The sequence below is a fragment of the Mustelus asterias genome, chromosome 5, assembly GCF_964213995.1.
Source record: "Mustelus asterias chromosome 5, sMusAst1.hap1.1, whole genome shotgun sequence".
Lineage (NCBI taxonomy): Eukaryota > Metazoa > Chordata > Chondrichthyes > Carcharhiniformes > Triakidae > Mustelus > Mustelus asterias.
Window position 1 is genome coordinate 113,617,513 of NC_135805.1, and position 17,814 is coordinate 113,635,326.

The window sequence follows — 17,814 nt, forward strand, 5'->3', positions numbered from 1 at the left end:
GGACTACACACTTCAGCCAGATGAAATCGAAGTTCTCAGCCGAGGACTCAACTTTTGCCCCACTACCAAAATAGACCCCATCAGTTTCGCAGCGGACACAGAGGAATTCATCAGGCGAATGAGGCTGCGGGAGTTCTTCCACAAACCCCAAGAGGCCAACAGCGAACACAATGAGACAGCTAATGAACCGGAACAGCAGACAGAGAGATCCGCAGTGCAACCAAAGAGGAAAGAGTCGAATTGGACTCCTCCGGAAGGCCGCTGCCCTCGACTTCACATGTATGCCCAAGCCATCAGGAGGTGCGTCAACACCAAACTCATCAGCCGCACTCACAAGACAGCACCAAACATCACCCAAGTACAACGCAACGCCATCCACGCTCTCAAGACCAACCGCAACATTGTCATCAAACCAGCAGACAAAGGAGGGGCCATCGTCATACTGAACAGAACGGATTACTGCAAAGAAGTGTACCGACAACTGAACAACGAGGAACACTACAGATAGTTACCCACAGATCCGACCAAAGAACACACCCGTCAACTCAACACTCTGATCAAAACCTTTGATCCGGACCTTCAGAGCACCCTCCGTGCTCTCATCCCACGTACTCCACGCGTTGGAGATCTCTACTGCCTCCCAAAAATACACAAGGCAAACACACCCGGCCGTCCCATCGTTTCAGGAAATGGAACCCTGTGCGAGAACCTCTCCTGCTATGTCGAGGGCATCTTGAAACCCATTGTACAAAGAACCCCCAGCTTTTGTCGCGACACTACGGACTTCCTACAGAAACTCAACACACATGGAGCAGTTGAACCAGGAGCACTCCTAGTCACAATGGATGTCTCGGCACTCTACACCAGCATCCCCCACGATGATGGCATTGCTGCAACGGCCTCAGTACTCAATGCCGTCAACTGCCAGTTTCCAGATGCAATCTTACAACTCATCCGCTTCATTCTGGACCACAATATCTTCACCTTCAACAACCAGTTCTTCATCCAGACACACGGAACAGCCATGGGGACAAAGTTCGCACCTCAATATGCCAACATCTTCATGCACAGGTTCGAACAAGACTTCTTCACCGCACAGGACCTTCAACCGATGCTATACACTAGATACATGGATGACATTTTCTTCCTTTGGAGTCATGGTGAGCAATCACTGAAACAACTATATGATGACATCAACAAGTTCCATCCCACCATCAGACTCACCATGGACTACTCTCCGGAATCGGTTGCATTCTTGGACACACGCATCTCCATTAAGGACGGTCGCCTCAGCACCTCACTGTACCGCAAGCCCACGGATAACCTCATGATGCTCCACTTCTCCAGCTTCCACCCTAAACACGTAAAAGAAGCCATCCCCTACGGACAAGCCCTCCGAATACACAGGATCTGCTCGGATGAGGAGGATCGCAACAGACACCTCCAGACGCTGAAAGATGCCCTCATAAGAACAGGATATGGTGCTCGACTCATCGATCAACAGTTCCGACGCGCCACAGCGAAAAACCGCACCGACCTCCTCAGAAGACAAACACGGGACACGGTGGACAGAGTACCCTTCGTCGTCCAGTACTTCCCCGGAGCGGAGAAGCTACGGCATCTCCTCCGGAGCCTTCAACATGTCATTGATGAAGACAAACATCTCGCCAAGGCCATCCCCACACCCCCACTTCTTGCCTTCAAACAACCACACAACCTCAAACAGACCATTGTCCGCAGCAAACTACCCAGCCTTCAGGAGAACAGTGACCATGACACCACACAACCCTGCCACAGCAACCTCTGCAAGACGTGCCGGATCATCGACACGGATGCCATCATCTCACGTGAGAACATCATCTACCAGGTACACGGTACATACTCTTGCAACTCGGCCAACGTTGTCTACCTGATACGCTGCAGGAAAGGATGTCCCAAGTCATGGTACATTGGGGAAACCATGCAGACGCTACGACAACGGATGAATGAACACCGCTCGACAATCACCAGGCAAGACTGTTCTCTTCCTGTGGGGGAGCACTTCAGCAGTCACGGGCATTCAGCCTTGGATCTTCAGGTAAGCGTTCTCCAAGGCGGCCTTCACAACACACGACAGCGCAGAGTCGCTGAGCAGAAACTGATAGCCAAGTTCCGCACACATGAGGATGGCCTAAACCGGGATGTTGGATTTATGTCACATTATCAGTAACCCCCACAGCTTTCCCCCTGATCTTGCATAATATCACTAGCTGTTCTGTCTGGAGACAATACACATCTCTTTAACCTGTGTTTAATGTTCCCTCCACCCATATTATCTGTACCTTTTAAGACCCGGCTGGCTGTAGAGATTTGCATTCTAATTAGTATTCTGTAACTTGATTTCTGTGTCTGTGTACTGTTGGAGAACAGATAACTACTCCATCTGACGAAGGGGCATTGCTCCGAAAGCTTATGGTATTTGCTACCAAATAAACCTGTTGGACTTTAACCTGGTGTTGTGAGACTTCTTACTGGGCTGAATGATTGACAGGAAGCCAGAGCCTATGGAACTCATTGGTCTTCACCTTCTGCAAACCTCACAATGTCAGACCGCGTGCCCGTGATTGACAGCTGCAATGGAACAATCGCGGGTGACTGACAGCCTTCGATTGACAGCTGCAATGGACCAATCTGGTCACGAGTGCCACCCAACCAATGACACATCCACATCTCATTAGCATACACCGGAAGTCCCGCCCACCTCCGGCTGCCATGGAGAAGGAAGAGGAAGCATCGGCGGTGCCCATTGATGAGTTCAGTAAACTGCGGATTACCGGCGTTTGGACCGTAATGCTGTCTGTGAGTGAAGGAGGGTGGGATTTGTTCGGTGTAACGACTGGAATCGGGCTCCGATCCCGACCTCGCGGCAGCCGGCCGTAGCGGCTCGCCTCCTCTCTCGGAGCGGAAGGGAGGGAAGGTTTGTCGTTGAGATGACGTCACGGGCGGTGTACGTCGTCTTGCTGCGACGGTACGTCACCCGGTGTCCACGTGTTCTGGGCATTGTTCACAAAGTTGGAGACTGGCAGAGCAGCTGCAAATGGCTGGGGCAAGGTCCTGGACAAGACCAATATCATGTTTTAAAAAAAAAGTGGCATCTATCAGCAGATTGGAATGTCTTTATTTTGGCAACAACACAAGAACTAGGAGTAAGCAGTTCAACCCCGTGACCCCGTGCCACCATTCAATCGATCATAGATGATCTCATCTCTGCCTCAACTCCACTTTCTTGCCCGTTCTCTATAACCATTCAAACCATTACAAATTAAAAATCGGTCCACATCCTCCTTAAATTTACTCAATGCCCCAGCATCCACCACACTCTGGGGTAGTGAATTCCACAGAGTCACAACCCTTTGAGGGATATAATTTATCCTCATCTCTATTTTAAGACTGCACCCCCATCCTGAAACTATAACCTCTTGTTCTAGATTGCCCCACAAGAAGAAACATCTGCTGTACATCCATTTTGTGAATACTTTTTATTATCTTGTATACCATCATGAAATCTCTCATTCTTTGAAATTCTCGAGATTATAGGTCTAAACTGCTCAACGTTTCTTCATAAAATAAACACCTGAAGCTCTTCTGAACTGCCTCTGATGTCACTACATCCTTCTTCAAATAAGGGGAGCAAAACTGTACATAGTATTCCAGGTGCGGGCTCACCAATGCTTAGTATAATTGCAGCATCACTTCATAATTTTCATATTCTATTTCTTTAGCTATAAATGGCAAAATTCCATTTGCTTTCCTTACTACTAGCAGTTTCTACATACCAGTTTTTTGCAACTCATGGAAAGGAAATTTGGCATGTCTGCTATGACTCCAACTTTTACAGACGCACCATAGAAAGCATTCTTTCTGGTTGTATCATAGCTTGGTATAACTCCTGCTCGGCCCAAGACTGCAAGGAACTACAAAAGGTCGTGAATGTAGTCCAGTCCATCACGCAAACCAGCCTCCTAGCCATTGACTGTGTCTACTCTTCCAGCTGCCTTGGCAAAGCAGCCAGCATAATTAAGGACCCTACGCACCCCGGACATTCTCTCTTCCACCTTTCTTTGGGAAAAAGATACAAGAGTCTGAGGTCATGTACCAACCGACTCAAGAACAGCTTGCTCCTGTCAGACTTTTGAATGGACTTACCTTGCATTAAGTTGATCTTTCTCTACAACCTATGACTGTAACGTTACATTCTGCACTCTCTCGTTTCCTTCTCTATGAACAGTATGTTTTGTCTGTATAGCACACAAAAAACAATACTTTTCACTATGTTAATACATGTGACAATAAATCAAATCAAATGCACAAAGACCCCCACATCCCTCTGCACCAAAGTACCCCAAAGTCTCTCTCCATTTAGACAAGTTCCCTTTCCATTTTTCAGACCAAAATGGATAACCTCACACTTATCTATGTTAAACTCCATCTGCCACATTTTGACCCACTCACCTAACCTATCTAAATCTATTTGTAAATTTCTTATTTCCTCATTGCAACTTACTATCCCACCTATTTTAGTGTCATCTGCAAATTTGGCTTAAGTACCTTCTAACTGTGAATCCAAGTCATTAATATAGATTGTAAAGATTTGGGACCCGAGGATTGAACCCTGTCGCACCCCATTAGTTAAATCTCGCCAACCAGAAAAATACTCCTTTATCCCGACTCTCTGCCTTCTGTCAATTAGCCAGTCTTCTATCCAAGCTAATAAGTGACCCCTAACCCCATGTGACGTTACCTTGTAATTTTGGAATATCATTACTTTCATTGATTTCAGTGTTATCTGGGAAAGCCAGCTTCTATAGGCCTGACACAAATGGCTTGGAAAGTGAGCTGCAGGTTGAACAATGTATTTATTCACAGGAGGCAGCATTGCTGGCAAGACAGCATTTATTGTCTGACCCCAGTCGGTGATTCTGAGTTGCCTTCTTAAACTGCTGTAGTCTGTGTGAGGCGAAGGAATTCTCACGGTGCTTGTGTTTTTTTTAATACTACCAACAGTTTGCTAAGACATTTCAGAGAGAGCAGTTAAGTATCACAAAAAGACCCAACAACCAGTTAAGGATGGCAGGTTTCCTTCCTTAAAGGGCTTTAGCGAACCTGTTGGGTTTGTACAACAATTTGTTATTTTCATTGTTTCCATTATTAATCCTGGCTTTGAATACCAGATCTAGTTAATTAACTGAATTTAAGTTCCCCAACTGCTGTGGTGGGAGGATTTGAATCCGTGTCTCCAGGCTACTAATTCAGGTATCTGGATTCACTGTTCTGTATGCCATTTGGGAAACTATTAATTAGCATATTAGGAAATTTTTGTTGTAAGGATAATCTGTGGCTGAAGAATACATGGTCCAACCGATAGGACAAAATATTAGTGTTCTTTTTTCAAGGCTCCACAGAGTCAGCGACATCATTCGCAGTTTTATCTACCATGTACTGTGTCCATTTGGATTTTCAGTGGTTTGGATCCCTCCAATTCTACTATCACAGAGAAAGGTAGAGTTACAGAAGCAGATTACATTATTAATGAGTGGCAGTTACTACCAAATGTTACAGGAAACAGGGAGTTCATTTTAATGTATTTACTTGACTATCAAGAGCCTTAAATATAGAGTAAGGTTGGCTCATGGCTTGACATGAATAATTTTTTTTTATATTGGTAGTCAGGTATTTTGCTGATGTCAACATTTTTTTATCATCTTTGAATTGACTGTGGGCAGTGGATGGCACTGCAACTTCAGCTGCTTACTGTGTTCATAAATCTTTTCCTGCGATTACGGCGGCACGGTAGCACAGTGGTTAGCACTGCTGCTTCACAGCTCCAGGGTCCCGGGTTCGATTCCCGGCTCGGGTCACTGTCTGTGTGGAGTTTGCACGTTCTCCTCGTGTCTGCGTGGGTTTCCTCCGGGTGCTCCGGTTTCCTCCCACAGTCCAAAGATGTGCGGGTTAGGTTGATTGGCCAGGTTAAAAATTGCCCCTTAGAGTCCTGAGATGCGTAGGTTAGCGGGATTAGCGGGTAAATATGTGGGGGTAGGGGTAGGGCCTGGGTGGGATTGTGGTCGGTGCAGACTCGATGGGCCGAATGGCCTCCTTCTGCACTGTAAGGTTTCTATGATTTCTATGATTTGGCTGACAATGATATGTTGCAATTTTTACCATCCATAGTTTTCCTGATAAGATAGTGATGAGTTTAGCTTCTCCTCGTCAGTGTAACAATGGTTCTCCCATTTCATGTAGATAGAGAATTGCCCCAGTGATGCTGAAGAATCATTGACATTTATCTATTGAGGATGGCATGTGTCTTGGACAAAATGGTCTTCTCACGATATTGCTGCTGTTCAGTCTCTCAAGTGGTAGAGGTCACAAGAATGAGTTGCTGACGTGTATCCTGTAGCTCATATGTGCTGCAACCAAGTGGTGTAAGTGGTAGCTATCAACACCAGTAACAGGAGCACCAATTTAACTGACTGCTGTGTCCAGAATGGTATTTGGCATGTATTCCATTCACACCTAACCTATGTCTTATAACTGACTTTGAACAGTGAGGTGATGATCAGTTATGATCCCCAAGGTGTTGATAGTTGGGTTCTGCAATGCAGGTGTCATTGCAATTCGTGGGAAGATGGCTGGACTTTCCATCATTGGAGATGGTCCCAACTCATTATTGATGTGATGCAAATGTTACCCTTCACTGCAAGTCTGGACATTATATGATCCCATTGTCAGCCACCTAAAATACAAAATACTGGGAGGGGTTAGTCTGTATGACATGGCGACAAATATCAGAAATAATTCCTGTTTTTTAAAAAAAATGAACAGAAGATGTTTTGGGGGGGGGGGGCGGGGGATGGCCCCATCCCATCCCATCCCATCCCATCCCATCTCACACTAGACTTCAGTCAACGGTTCAAAATCAGTTTTTATCATTTTATATACCTCCATGGAATCTTTCATTCTTTGAAATTCTAGAGATTATAGGCCTAAACTGCTCAACCTCTCTTCATAAGACAAACCCCTTTTGAACCTCTTCTGAACTGGCTCTGATGCCACTACATCCTTCTTCAAATAAGAGAACCAAAACTGTACACAGTCCTCAGTGTCTCATCTCCCAATTTGAAAACATGCGACTTGTGCTCCAGATGGGTTTGTGTTGCAGGGAATTGCAGGAATAAGATGTTTTTTTAAATTCATTCAAGGGATGTAGGCATCCCAGACTTTTAGGTGGCATCAAACTTTTGATTTGCCCCGGAAGTCTGCTTTCCCACTTTAGCTCTGGTTACTGTAACTGGCTCTTAAACTCAGAGCACTTTGTTCATTAGTTTCTCTTCTCTTAACCGCAGTCACTCGAGACATTTTTAAAGTCCCAGTGCCCTAGATACCGGGATTGCATCTGGTTCTTTGAGAATTCTGTCTCTTTGCAGCTTCCTTGTCCTGTCCAGTCTTCCTTCTCTTGGCAGATTTGAGAGGTGTTCACCCCTCGGCGTACTATCTTCAACTTAAAACAAATTCAGCTTAAAATGTAAAAACTTAAAAGCCTTCCTACCTTAAAAGGCCTCCAGTTGCTAAGCAACACCCACATGCTTCTGCCTTTTATTTACCCTTCACGTCACAGCCCTCTCTAAGCAGAATAAAAACAGTTGGAATTTAAACCAATCTCCACTTATAAGCACCTTTGTTCAGCATGAATTTAACTATTTACCCTTTACACAGAAACATTAAATTAAACCCACTTAAAATTATGCCTAATTTCTAATGTTGCCCAATGCAAATATTGTTGTTTCCCTAACAGTATTTATTCTCAGTTTATCACATGTTTATCACATAAAGAGACTGGTCTCCAAAGCACTCAGCCCTATTTGTTGATTCTATCCACCCATACAATTTGGCATAGGTAACCATTTCAAGCAAGTTCCAATTATATCACCATCAGTCCTCCGTCAAGTGGTGTCTCGTCAAGTTTATCAGCAGCAGTGTGTTTGTATAGTGCAGTCAGCAAAATAAACCACTCTATCACTGCTTGTCAAAATGAGTGATTCAGTTATGAAGTTTGCCACTGAAAGTCTACCATCCTGCTGATAAAATAGGATTTTTAGAAATAAAATGATGCAGTTTTAATATTTTATATGGAATCTTACTGAAAATGCCAGACAGAAAAACAACTCTGGAATGAGATGGCAATAATAAATACCCTCAGCTTTACTTCCGATGATGTCGAAGAATATGTAATTATCTTCTACTACGGTGTCAGCACATTGCAAAATGCTTTGAAAGCAATATGTTTTGGTGTAGTCACTTGTTACACAGGTAACTATGACAGTTGGTTTGTTGATGTTCTATACACTGCAGTGTCATGTGAAATTTAGCAGCGAGGTGCTAGAGTGAGCCTTGAGCTCGCCACGTTCTGACTCCAAAGTGAGAGTTCTATCGTTGAGCCAAATGATTCCCACCCGTTTCTCAACAGAATGTGGCAACACTGTTGGGTAGTTGAGGGCAAAATAAGAGTTTTGTGTAATGCAGGATATATTTTACTCCTCTGGTGCAAAGCCATGCGTGATGGGTTGGCATGTTGTGTGCTTAGTAAATCATTGTGTCCAATGTGTGACCCATGATGTGCACAACAGTGTGCCGAGAGGATCACATTGCAAGGTTCACCCAAAGATCCTTTAATTGAGACCCCTCACTTAGTGAAAATGTATAAAGCTTCGTATCAGAAGCCTTAATAGTGATTAAGATGGCTTATTTTGTGAATCTTCTCTTACCTGCTCTGTTTGCATTACAGATCCAGTGGTCAGAGCCGTGGTTGATTGGGTTGCTAGCTTTTCATGCCCTTTGCTTTCTGCTCACCTTCACAACCATTAAATTCTACAAGTTACAGATTGTTCATTTCCTTTTTATGAGTAAGTAGTTTTAATGTTTATATTGTGTGAATAACCTAAGATTGCGGATGCATTGAGTATTCAATCAGGACTTAAGGCCTAATAAAACACTTGTGTTGATGATGTAGACTAGATCGCGCATATATTTGTTGCGTAGAATCCTGTTTACACCTTTTCATAGATTTTTAAACATGTCCAAAAGTGACTTCCAAGAACTACTTGCTCTTGAATGTCCTGGTTGACCCTTGTTGACACCAAAAGACTGAGGAGGCCAAATTACTTTTTTTTTTGGATATACACGATCAACATATCTTGAAATACTTACTTGTTATTTTTAAATTATATTATCCAGTAGAAAAACAAAACTTTATATTGTACAGTAGGGATGCTCAAAATCAGAATCTATGTTGCATGATTGGAGACTTGTGCTGGTTTGTTTTTAAAATGCATTCGGTTCCTTTTTCACTGTTCTGACTTGGATCATGGTTCACTGACCATTCCATCTATCTGTCGCAGGGTATCTGCACATCCCTAATAAATTGCCGAGCATCTGGCATTGTATTGCTTTTTGACATGATGGGGGAAGTGTAACTCATGCTGAGGTGTTACCTGATTAACTTTAGTTAAAGTTTTTCAAAGATCTATCACTTATTGGAAGCAGCACATACCATAACATGTTAGAAAAAGCTTTTTCGATACTCTATGACTGCAAGTCTGTTGAAACAAATAACAGCTGCAGAGAACTTTATTCAGTAACGTTGCTCCATCTTCAATAACATATTCTAGTTGAGATTTTTGAGTTAGTTGTCCCCACACTATCAAACATATTAACATTGATGTTTCTGCATTATAATACCATGGTTCACCATTACAAGTGTATGTGGAAAGCAAAAGATTCTGTGTAACTCGTGTGAATTGGAAACACTGAAGATAGTGTTGCAGGCCAATCGATTTGAAATTTTGTATTACCTAGTGTAAAGTTTGCAATATGGTTGTAGCCACTGGAGGTCAGTGTGGTGCTTTGTAAATGTTCTGCAAACCAATGGGACAATGTTACAAGAAACAATAATACCAGACAGTAAATTAATTGAAAAAACTAAGTAATTTATCCAACTGAATCCAAATTTCTTATCTTTCAATTCACACCTACATTTTAATATTTAGTACTATGAACAGTGTTATGAAGAAATAGAGCCAGTGTAATTGGGAGGGAATCCTGACCATCTGTGGTATTAGCCATCAGATGTCCAAAGAAACGGAAAAATTTAGGCAAGCCTTTGTTATGGCTACATGTAATGCAATGTAATACTTATCTATAATCTTGGTGGTTCATTATGAAATGGTATGTGTCATATGAGGCTGTGAGATGCTGATAGATTTTATGATCTGCACTTTCCTACTGGCCTCAGTCTTCTGCAACCTCATGATGCTTTTACTGTTCCCACTTACTTTTCTTTCAAAATTCCCATTCAACAATGTCTCTACCATGTGGCTTGGAACATCCAGAGATTCCCAAATTTGTTACAGTTTAATTGTCTGTTTTTGTTCAGTATCTGCATAGAGCTGGTTATGAAGTATGTTTTCAATTTTGCTTTTCATAAGATTTGTTGGAGCAAACTAATTACAGAGATTATAATTTGCTGCAAGTTAACTTTCAATTGAATTGGAAACTATAAGCAGTGCATCTTATGTGAGATAGAGTGAGAAACATTTAACCATAATTATCATTAGTTATTTCCTTTGATAAAGCACCTTTTACACAGCCAAGTATGTTGGCATTGCGAATCTTAACATTAGTAATACAAATTATAGACTTCATAGAAATCATAGAAACCCTACAGTGCAGAAACAGGCCATTCAGCCCATCGAGTCTGCACCAACCACAATCCCACCCAGGCCCTACCCCCATATCCCTACACATTTATCCGCTAATCCCTCTAACCTACACATCTCAGGACACTAAGGGGCAATTTTAGCATGGCCAGTCAACCTAACCCGCACATCTTTGGACTGTGGGAGGAAACCGGAGCACCCGGAAGAAACCCACACAGACACGAGGAGAATGTGCAAACTCCACACAGACAGTGACCCAAGCCGGGAATCGAACCCAGGTCCCTGGAGCTGTAAAGCAGCAGTGCTAACCACTGTGCTACCGTGCCGCCCTTGTAGCGTAAACGGATGTAAATGCTTTGTAGCGAGGTTCTTTGATGATAATGGTGGCTTAATAGATTCACGTTTCTGAATTACGATTCTACCTAGAATCTGAGTTATTTTTGAGTTCTACCTAAGTGATAACCAAAATTTTGAATTGCTTTGTTATTTGCCAATGACCATATAAATAATGATGCCATATATAAATATTTATAACGTGAAATATTTTAAATGAAGGTAACATCACCCATACTCATTTAATAACTGATAAAATAATTGGTATTTTAATTCTATTTCCCAGCAATACTTCATAGTCAAAATGTAGAGCTGCACCATAATGAAAGTGAAACATGACATTGTTATCTTTATCCAACCGGTCTATGCTGGAGCCACGATGGAACTAATGACTGCTGCACAAGTACACAATTAATCCCTGAGACACTACCACTCTGAATAAGTGTTTCGATAAGCAAGAGACAAAATGTGAAAACATTTTGAATATTTATTAACATTTCATAAAGAAATACAAGCTTAGAGGTCCTGGTATAGATATGTTTTGTCTTTTCAGGTCATTTGTTTAAATTTAAGAAATAACATGTAATTGAATATTGATGGGAATGTGTGAGCCCCTTAACCGAAAATGGAGGTTGGATATTGATGTTAAAATGACGGTGAATTTGAATGGAAGATAATAGTACAGAGCTGTTTACAAAAACAGATAAAATGGCAGATGCTGCAGGAAATTAATACATGGCTATTGATGGGTCAACAGTCTGTATAGCTATGACTTGCGGTTCCTTTGCATCATAGCTTTGACACCTGATCTGCAGTTTCTTTATGTCCTTTGATTACAGTAAGTGGTGTTTGCTGATATTTTCATCCAGTAAATTGTATGATATTATTGTGTTAGAAGCTGGGGCCCATTTTCTTGGACAGGTGAACAAATTAGAAAAATTGTTTTAAAAAAACTTCTCTAAGTTTGCATTCACCAAGGTAGGCTGAATATTCTATTGCAGTTTTTTTTTTAAATGCCAGCCTTGGCATTAACTCAGTTGAAGTATAAAGTGTTTAAATTTCATATCTGACTCTGATTCTGCTTTATTGTTGGCTCAGGACTGAGTTGCACTGGGCTGTTAACAACTGTTTGATTTAACTTATGTTAATTTGTAATTTTCATCCTTCCAAAGTAAACAACTTCACTGGATGCAACTTTGCAATCCTGCCAGGAATTGTGTACAAATGTGTTTTACTTTAAGTGAGCGCAGAGTTGCATTGCAGGGATTGAGAAAATACTATACGCTGTATTACAAAGCTTAGAATTGAAAAGCTACTCTCCAGAACTGCAGAAGTTATATTTCAAAAAGTGTCCAAACTTCAGAGAATTAATAAAGAAAACAAGTAATTTTCAGGAAACCTGATAGGCTGCACCCCCACTTATACAAAGCTTTCCTGTCAAGATCGGGGCCAATGTTGCTAACATCACTCTGCTTCTAATTCGTTAATTGACCTGCCTGGTCCAACACGGATTACTTTTACTACTCAGCACTTACTCAGGGAATCTTTCACTTTGACCACACTCAAAACTGTTTACAATAGAATGGCACTGTTACTGCAAAGCAGAACAACTTCATATGAATAATAAGCCACGGTCTTGAGCAGTTTGAAAAGACTTGTGACAATTATTACAATACGTGTCCAGTGTGGGGGAAAAATAAAAGTAAATTAGCACAATTTACAAACATTGACTTCTATAATTACCTTGATTTTCAATCGCTTGTGATTTCCATCACTTCCCTTCTTCCCCCATAACAAAGTAATAATTAGAGGAATAAGGTAAACATGTTCCTGAAGTTACCGTGCTTCCTACATTTTCATGTGCACAAGGTTGTTGAGACAGAACTGCTGAGTTGAGGTTACTCGATGGGTTTGCATTTAACAGCTGTCTCTGAAACCAAGGACCAAAACAACAACTTCTGTTCTGGTTTTGTAAGAATGGTTTGAGTCTAAATATGCAGTTGGTATGCCTTCCATATTAACTTCACACCAGTATAATAGATAAAGTGTTTTGCACAGTAACTTCATTGCAGTTAAGATAAGCCTATTTGTGATACTCACAAACTTTAAAACTTTCAAAGCATGTGTAGCTTAAAAGTTTTTTTGCAAAACGGCAAATGTTAAAAACCTGAATTTAAATTTACTGAACAATTTAAATATTGGATTATCTCCTGCTGGCTGACATGTTGTTCTTACAAACCAAGTATTTTTAACTTGACAGTTGAATATTCATCCCTAATTTTTAATCACTTTTTTCTCTTTATTGCAGTTGCATTGGTATACTTTGCAGAATACATTAATGAAATGGCTGCAATGAACTGGAGGTAAAGGCATTGGGAATACTGTGGCAGTGAAACTGATCTAACCTTCCTAAGCAGCATATTATGCCATTAATTTCTTGGATTTGGACATTTTAGATATGCTTTTCAAAAAGTAATTGATAGCTTGCCATAGAAGAAATTAAATCTGTGTTAATTAGCATATCGAATAGCTCTGCTCAGTTGAATATAGTTTTTATAGCTGCTTGGTTTTGAATACTGAGTGTTAGTGTGAAATGTGGTTAAATTATCTATATTGTTTGGACTGGATTGAATCCAAAAAGCAGAAGTTGGTGAAAGAACGGTATGATTTTAAAAACTGGTTGTGACTATATTTTCACCATAACTACTTTTTTAATATTCCTTCTTACTCCAATTTGTATACAGAGCTAGGGAGGGCAATATCCAAGTTTGCAAATAAGAGTAATAAATAATTCTGAGGAACGGAACATGCTACAAGGTGATGTTGATAAGATGGCAAAACGGAAAAGAAAGTGGCAGATGGAATTAAAAGTCAGCAAATCTGAACTGGTTAAATTTTCAGATATAAAAACAAAATGATAGTTATCCTTCGGGAGGAAGGTGAATGAAGAGCAGAGCAGTTTGGGGAGTTCAGGTAAAAAGATATCTTGACTCAAGTGAATAAAATATTAATGGAAAATTGAGTTTTATGGTGAAGGATGTAGAATGTGCATGATGAGATTTAATGGTCATTCTATATAAAACCTTAAGATGAGAGCCAGAGTACTTTGGGTTCCATGCTAAATTAAGAACATTGGGGCAATATAGAGCAGTGGGTTCCCAATCTTTTCTATTTCATGGCACATCTCTATGCTATAAAAACATTTAGAGGCACACCTCCTATTTTCTCTGAACTGCCCTCTAGCAAAAGAGTATTTTGGGATGATTTTCAGTCTATGTTCTCCCGAGTCCATTTCACTTAAGGTCTACTCCCTTGTAAAACATTCTCTAATTGGAGGCTTTTCTTCTTTCCTTAATTTGATTGGTTCCTGTTTCGCATCTGTCTTCCTCTCTGAATGGGAACTTCATTTTTAACTTCTCCCTGTCCTTTCTCGTTTTTATTAAACCTTTGCCTCCCTCGCTTTTCCCAGGGTTTGCGCGTGCTTTTTGAGATTTCGTTTTTTGTGTGTGTGCATGGGGCCTTTGTCTTCAGCTCCAAGTCTTGTCGGTTATGCGCATCAGCCTGACCAAAGTAAAAAGTCTAAACCGCACATGTGCAGCCCTTTCCCAGCTGCAGAAGACATGAGATTCATCAGGTCTTGGAGATGCCAACCAAAGGCAAAGACGAAGATTAGTTTTAGTTTAGTTACACAAATTTTTAATCATTTTGAATCTATTTATGCAGCAGACTTGGGGGGGTCTTCACAGCACACTGGTTGGGAACCACTGATACAGAGGATACAGTGCAGATCTACTCGGATGCTACCCGGTATAAAGAAATACAAATAAGGAAAGTCACAAAAACGTGAGACTGTGCTCATTACAGTGGAGGAGATTAAGGGGTGACTCAATAAAATTCATAGTTTTGAGACAGTAGATAAAAAATAAATTATAGATCTGGAATAAGACAGCAAGGTTATAAATTAAATGCAAAAGATTTACTATGGAGAACAAGGAAACCTTAGTACAGAGGGCTGTGCACTCTCAGAGTTAGAGATTGAAATAGAGGCCATGTCAGCCATGACAACATTTAAGAATAGATAGGTAGTTGATTGAAAGGGGAATAAAGAAAAGAAACATTGCATTTGGGCGTCAACATAGACTGGTTGGACTGAATTGCCCCACTGCAGAATTGCAATTGTATAAGTAGTGCAACTTGAATCTAGTATTTAATTTTAAAAATCAAAATAATTCCAAATTAGTATTATTTGAACTTTTTGTCTAATTGTTACAAACAGTAAAACTTTTATTTTAATTACATGTATCAACTGAAGATTTTTGCTAATCTTGCAAAATAGTTCTTTTGGAAAAAATGTACCTGCAAGCACAAAATACTTGATTCAAATATTTATTTTCTTCTTTTGGTTTTAGCTGTAGTTTTAGTTTGTTAAAATGCAGTAAGCTGCCTTGTCCCTTCAGACTAAAGATCAGGTTTTTTTTCCAGATTATTTTCCATGTACCAATACTTCGACTCCAATGGGATGTTCATTTCACTCGTCTTTTCAACTCCACTTTTACTGAACACGATGATCATTGTGGTGAGCTCATTTCCACTTGTTTCAGTGTTTCCAGTTGCCTAAGAATTTGCATCTCCCCCCCCCCCCCAATAATTTAACCAGTTTCTGCTGTTTTCTCAGATTGTGTGGGTGTACAGAACATTGGCGGAAATGACAGAACTGAAATCACTGAAACAGAAAAGGAAGGCAAACAAGGAAAAGGAAAAGAAAGCTGCATAAGACTTTTTTTTTAAAAACAGTTGTTCTGAAATCCTGTCTTAAAATCTCAATCATCTGGGATTTTTTTTTTACTTCCATTCTCTAGTGTTCCATTCTCTAGTGTTAGTCAAAAAAAAACTTGAATACGAACCAGGGAAATGTTAAAAAGGCAAGTTGTTGTTTACACGCATCCTAGCTTTCCACTAATATCAGTGAAAGGGGGAAAATATATCCCTCTCTGTTATAAATCTCTCTCCCAGTGGTCTCAAGCATAGGATGTTCATCTTGGCGGAAATGAATGATGTGATCTGAAAACTAACAAGATCAGTTATCTGACATAATTGACCTTGGTCATTCAACATACTCGGGGTTCGTTTTTTGGTGTTAACACTGCTAACGCAGGGCTTCATGTAATCAGGGTGCATAAAACTAAAACTGATGGTTGGAAAGTGGTGTGTGGCGTTTGTCTGAACTTGTTGGGATATGCACCTATGAGTGTGAAGCTTTCCAATGGAAGACATAATTACCTTTACTAGAAAATTTACTCTTCGGTCCAGAGTCACCCTTACCTTTCACATCATGATGAATTCCATGTCTTGAATGTGGTCTTGAGTTGGTGCACTGTACATACTGGACTATGGTATTTTACATCTGCTTTAATCATCAGTGTCTTTTTTCACTCGTCTTAATCCTGCAACAAGGGATTTTATAACTCCAAAGCAGCTGATCCTGAAAATACAAGCCCAGGTCTAGATGGGCATTTCATAGAGTATGTGTGTGTGTAGGACAGAGGGGCTGCAGTGGATTATTTAACTCCCACTACCTGGGAAGCAGGGGCATATTTAACCAAAATATCTGAAAGGGGTGGTAGGCCATTTGTCCTAGAGGCACTTAGCCAAAACAGTGTTGTTGTGTTAGGAGCAGATTGAGAAGAAAAATGACCTTCGTTATATGGAATATGTCTGTTACTGGATGCTCTCACTGGGAACCTTTAGCACTGAACTCACCAGAGAGTACAGTCCAGTGAAGATTACATCATCAAAATATCAATAGTGAATGCCAAAAAAAAGGCTGAAGTTTTTTCTAAACCTTGGGGATCCAGTCTTGAACTCTTAGGTGGGCTGCACTGGCCAATATCTTGACATACTCAATGTCCAATCATAATTTCCAGGCCAAGGACAGAAATTCTTACCCTTCCTCAGCCCCACACGCTGCTGATATGATTTTCCTTCTTTAGGAAAGAACTTCTATCCAAGCCAAACAAATCTCCATGGAAACTGGTAGAGTTGGACAGGACCCGGACTGTCTGGGTTCCAGCCTGGTTTTTCGTCCTTGCATCAAACTCCTGCCAGACATGCTGCATGGTGGAAAGACCATGAATTTTATGCTTCAATATATCTTGTGTAACAAGAAATTGTAAATATGTATATCTGAAATGGATATTTGTGAGATATTGACATATCTGTTGTGCAACAAGATTATTAATTAAAACTCTAATGCCCCATATTTTTGATTGTATTACTAAAGGTGCTTTAAAAGGAGAAAGGTACACATTATTAGTTTTGAAGTTTAAACTGACAAGTCAAAAACAGATTTTATTATGAAGCTTTTATACCCGTTTTGTCAGCATCTAAATGGCAATTACTTTCCTTCCTTGAAGAAATAATTCCTCAATCCTAAATCAGCTGACATTTTGCAAAGACATTAGAATCAATCAACCCCAAGGGAAGGATTTAGAAAATATAATTGAATCCCTACAATTCAGAAAGAGGCCACCCAGCCCATTGAGTCTGCATTGACCCTTTAAGGGCATCCCACCTAGGCCCCCTCCACTTCCCGATCCCAGCAACCCCATAGATTTACCACAGCTAACCCACCAAACCAACAAATCTTCAAGCACTAAGGGGCAATTCAACATGGACAATCCACCTAACCTGCACATCTTCAACTGTGGGAGGAAACCAGAACACCCAGAGG

General features: G+C 40.8%; 1 protein-coding gene across 1 annotated transcript; it reads left to right on the forward strand.

Moving 5' to 3' along the window:
• The first annotated feature begins 2,724 nt into the window (after positions 1–2,724).
• Positions 2,725–17,343, forward strand: tmem18 (transmembrane protein 18). Its single transcript, XM_078213213.1, has 5 exons — positions 2,725–2,838; positions 8,822–8,939; positions 13,393–13,447; positions 15,567–15,660; positions 15,760–17,343. Exons 1-5 carry the CDS (start codon positions 2,752–2,754, stop codon positions 15,856–15,858), a joined length of 453 nt encoding a protein of 150 aa, XP_078069339.1. The 5' UTR covers positions 2,725–2,751; the 3' UTR covers positions 15,859–17,343.
• The last annotated feature ends 471 nt before the right edge of the window (positions 17,344–17,814 follow it).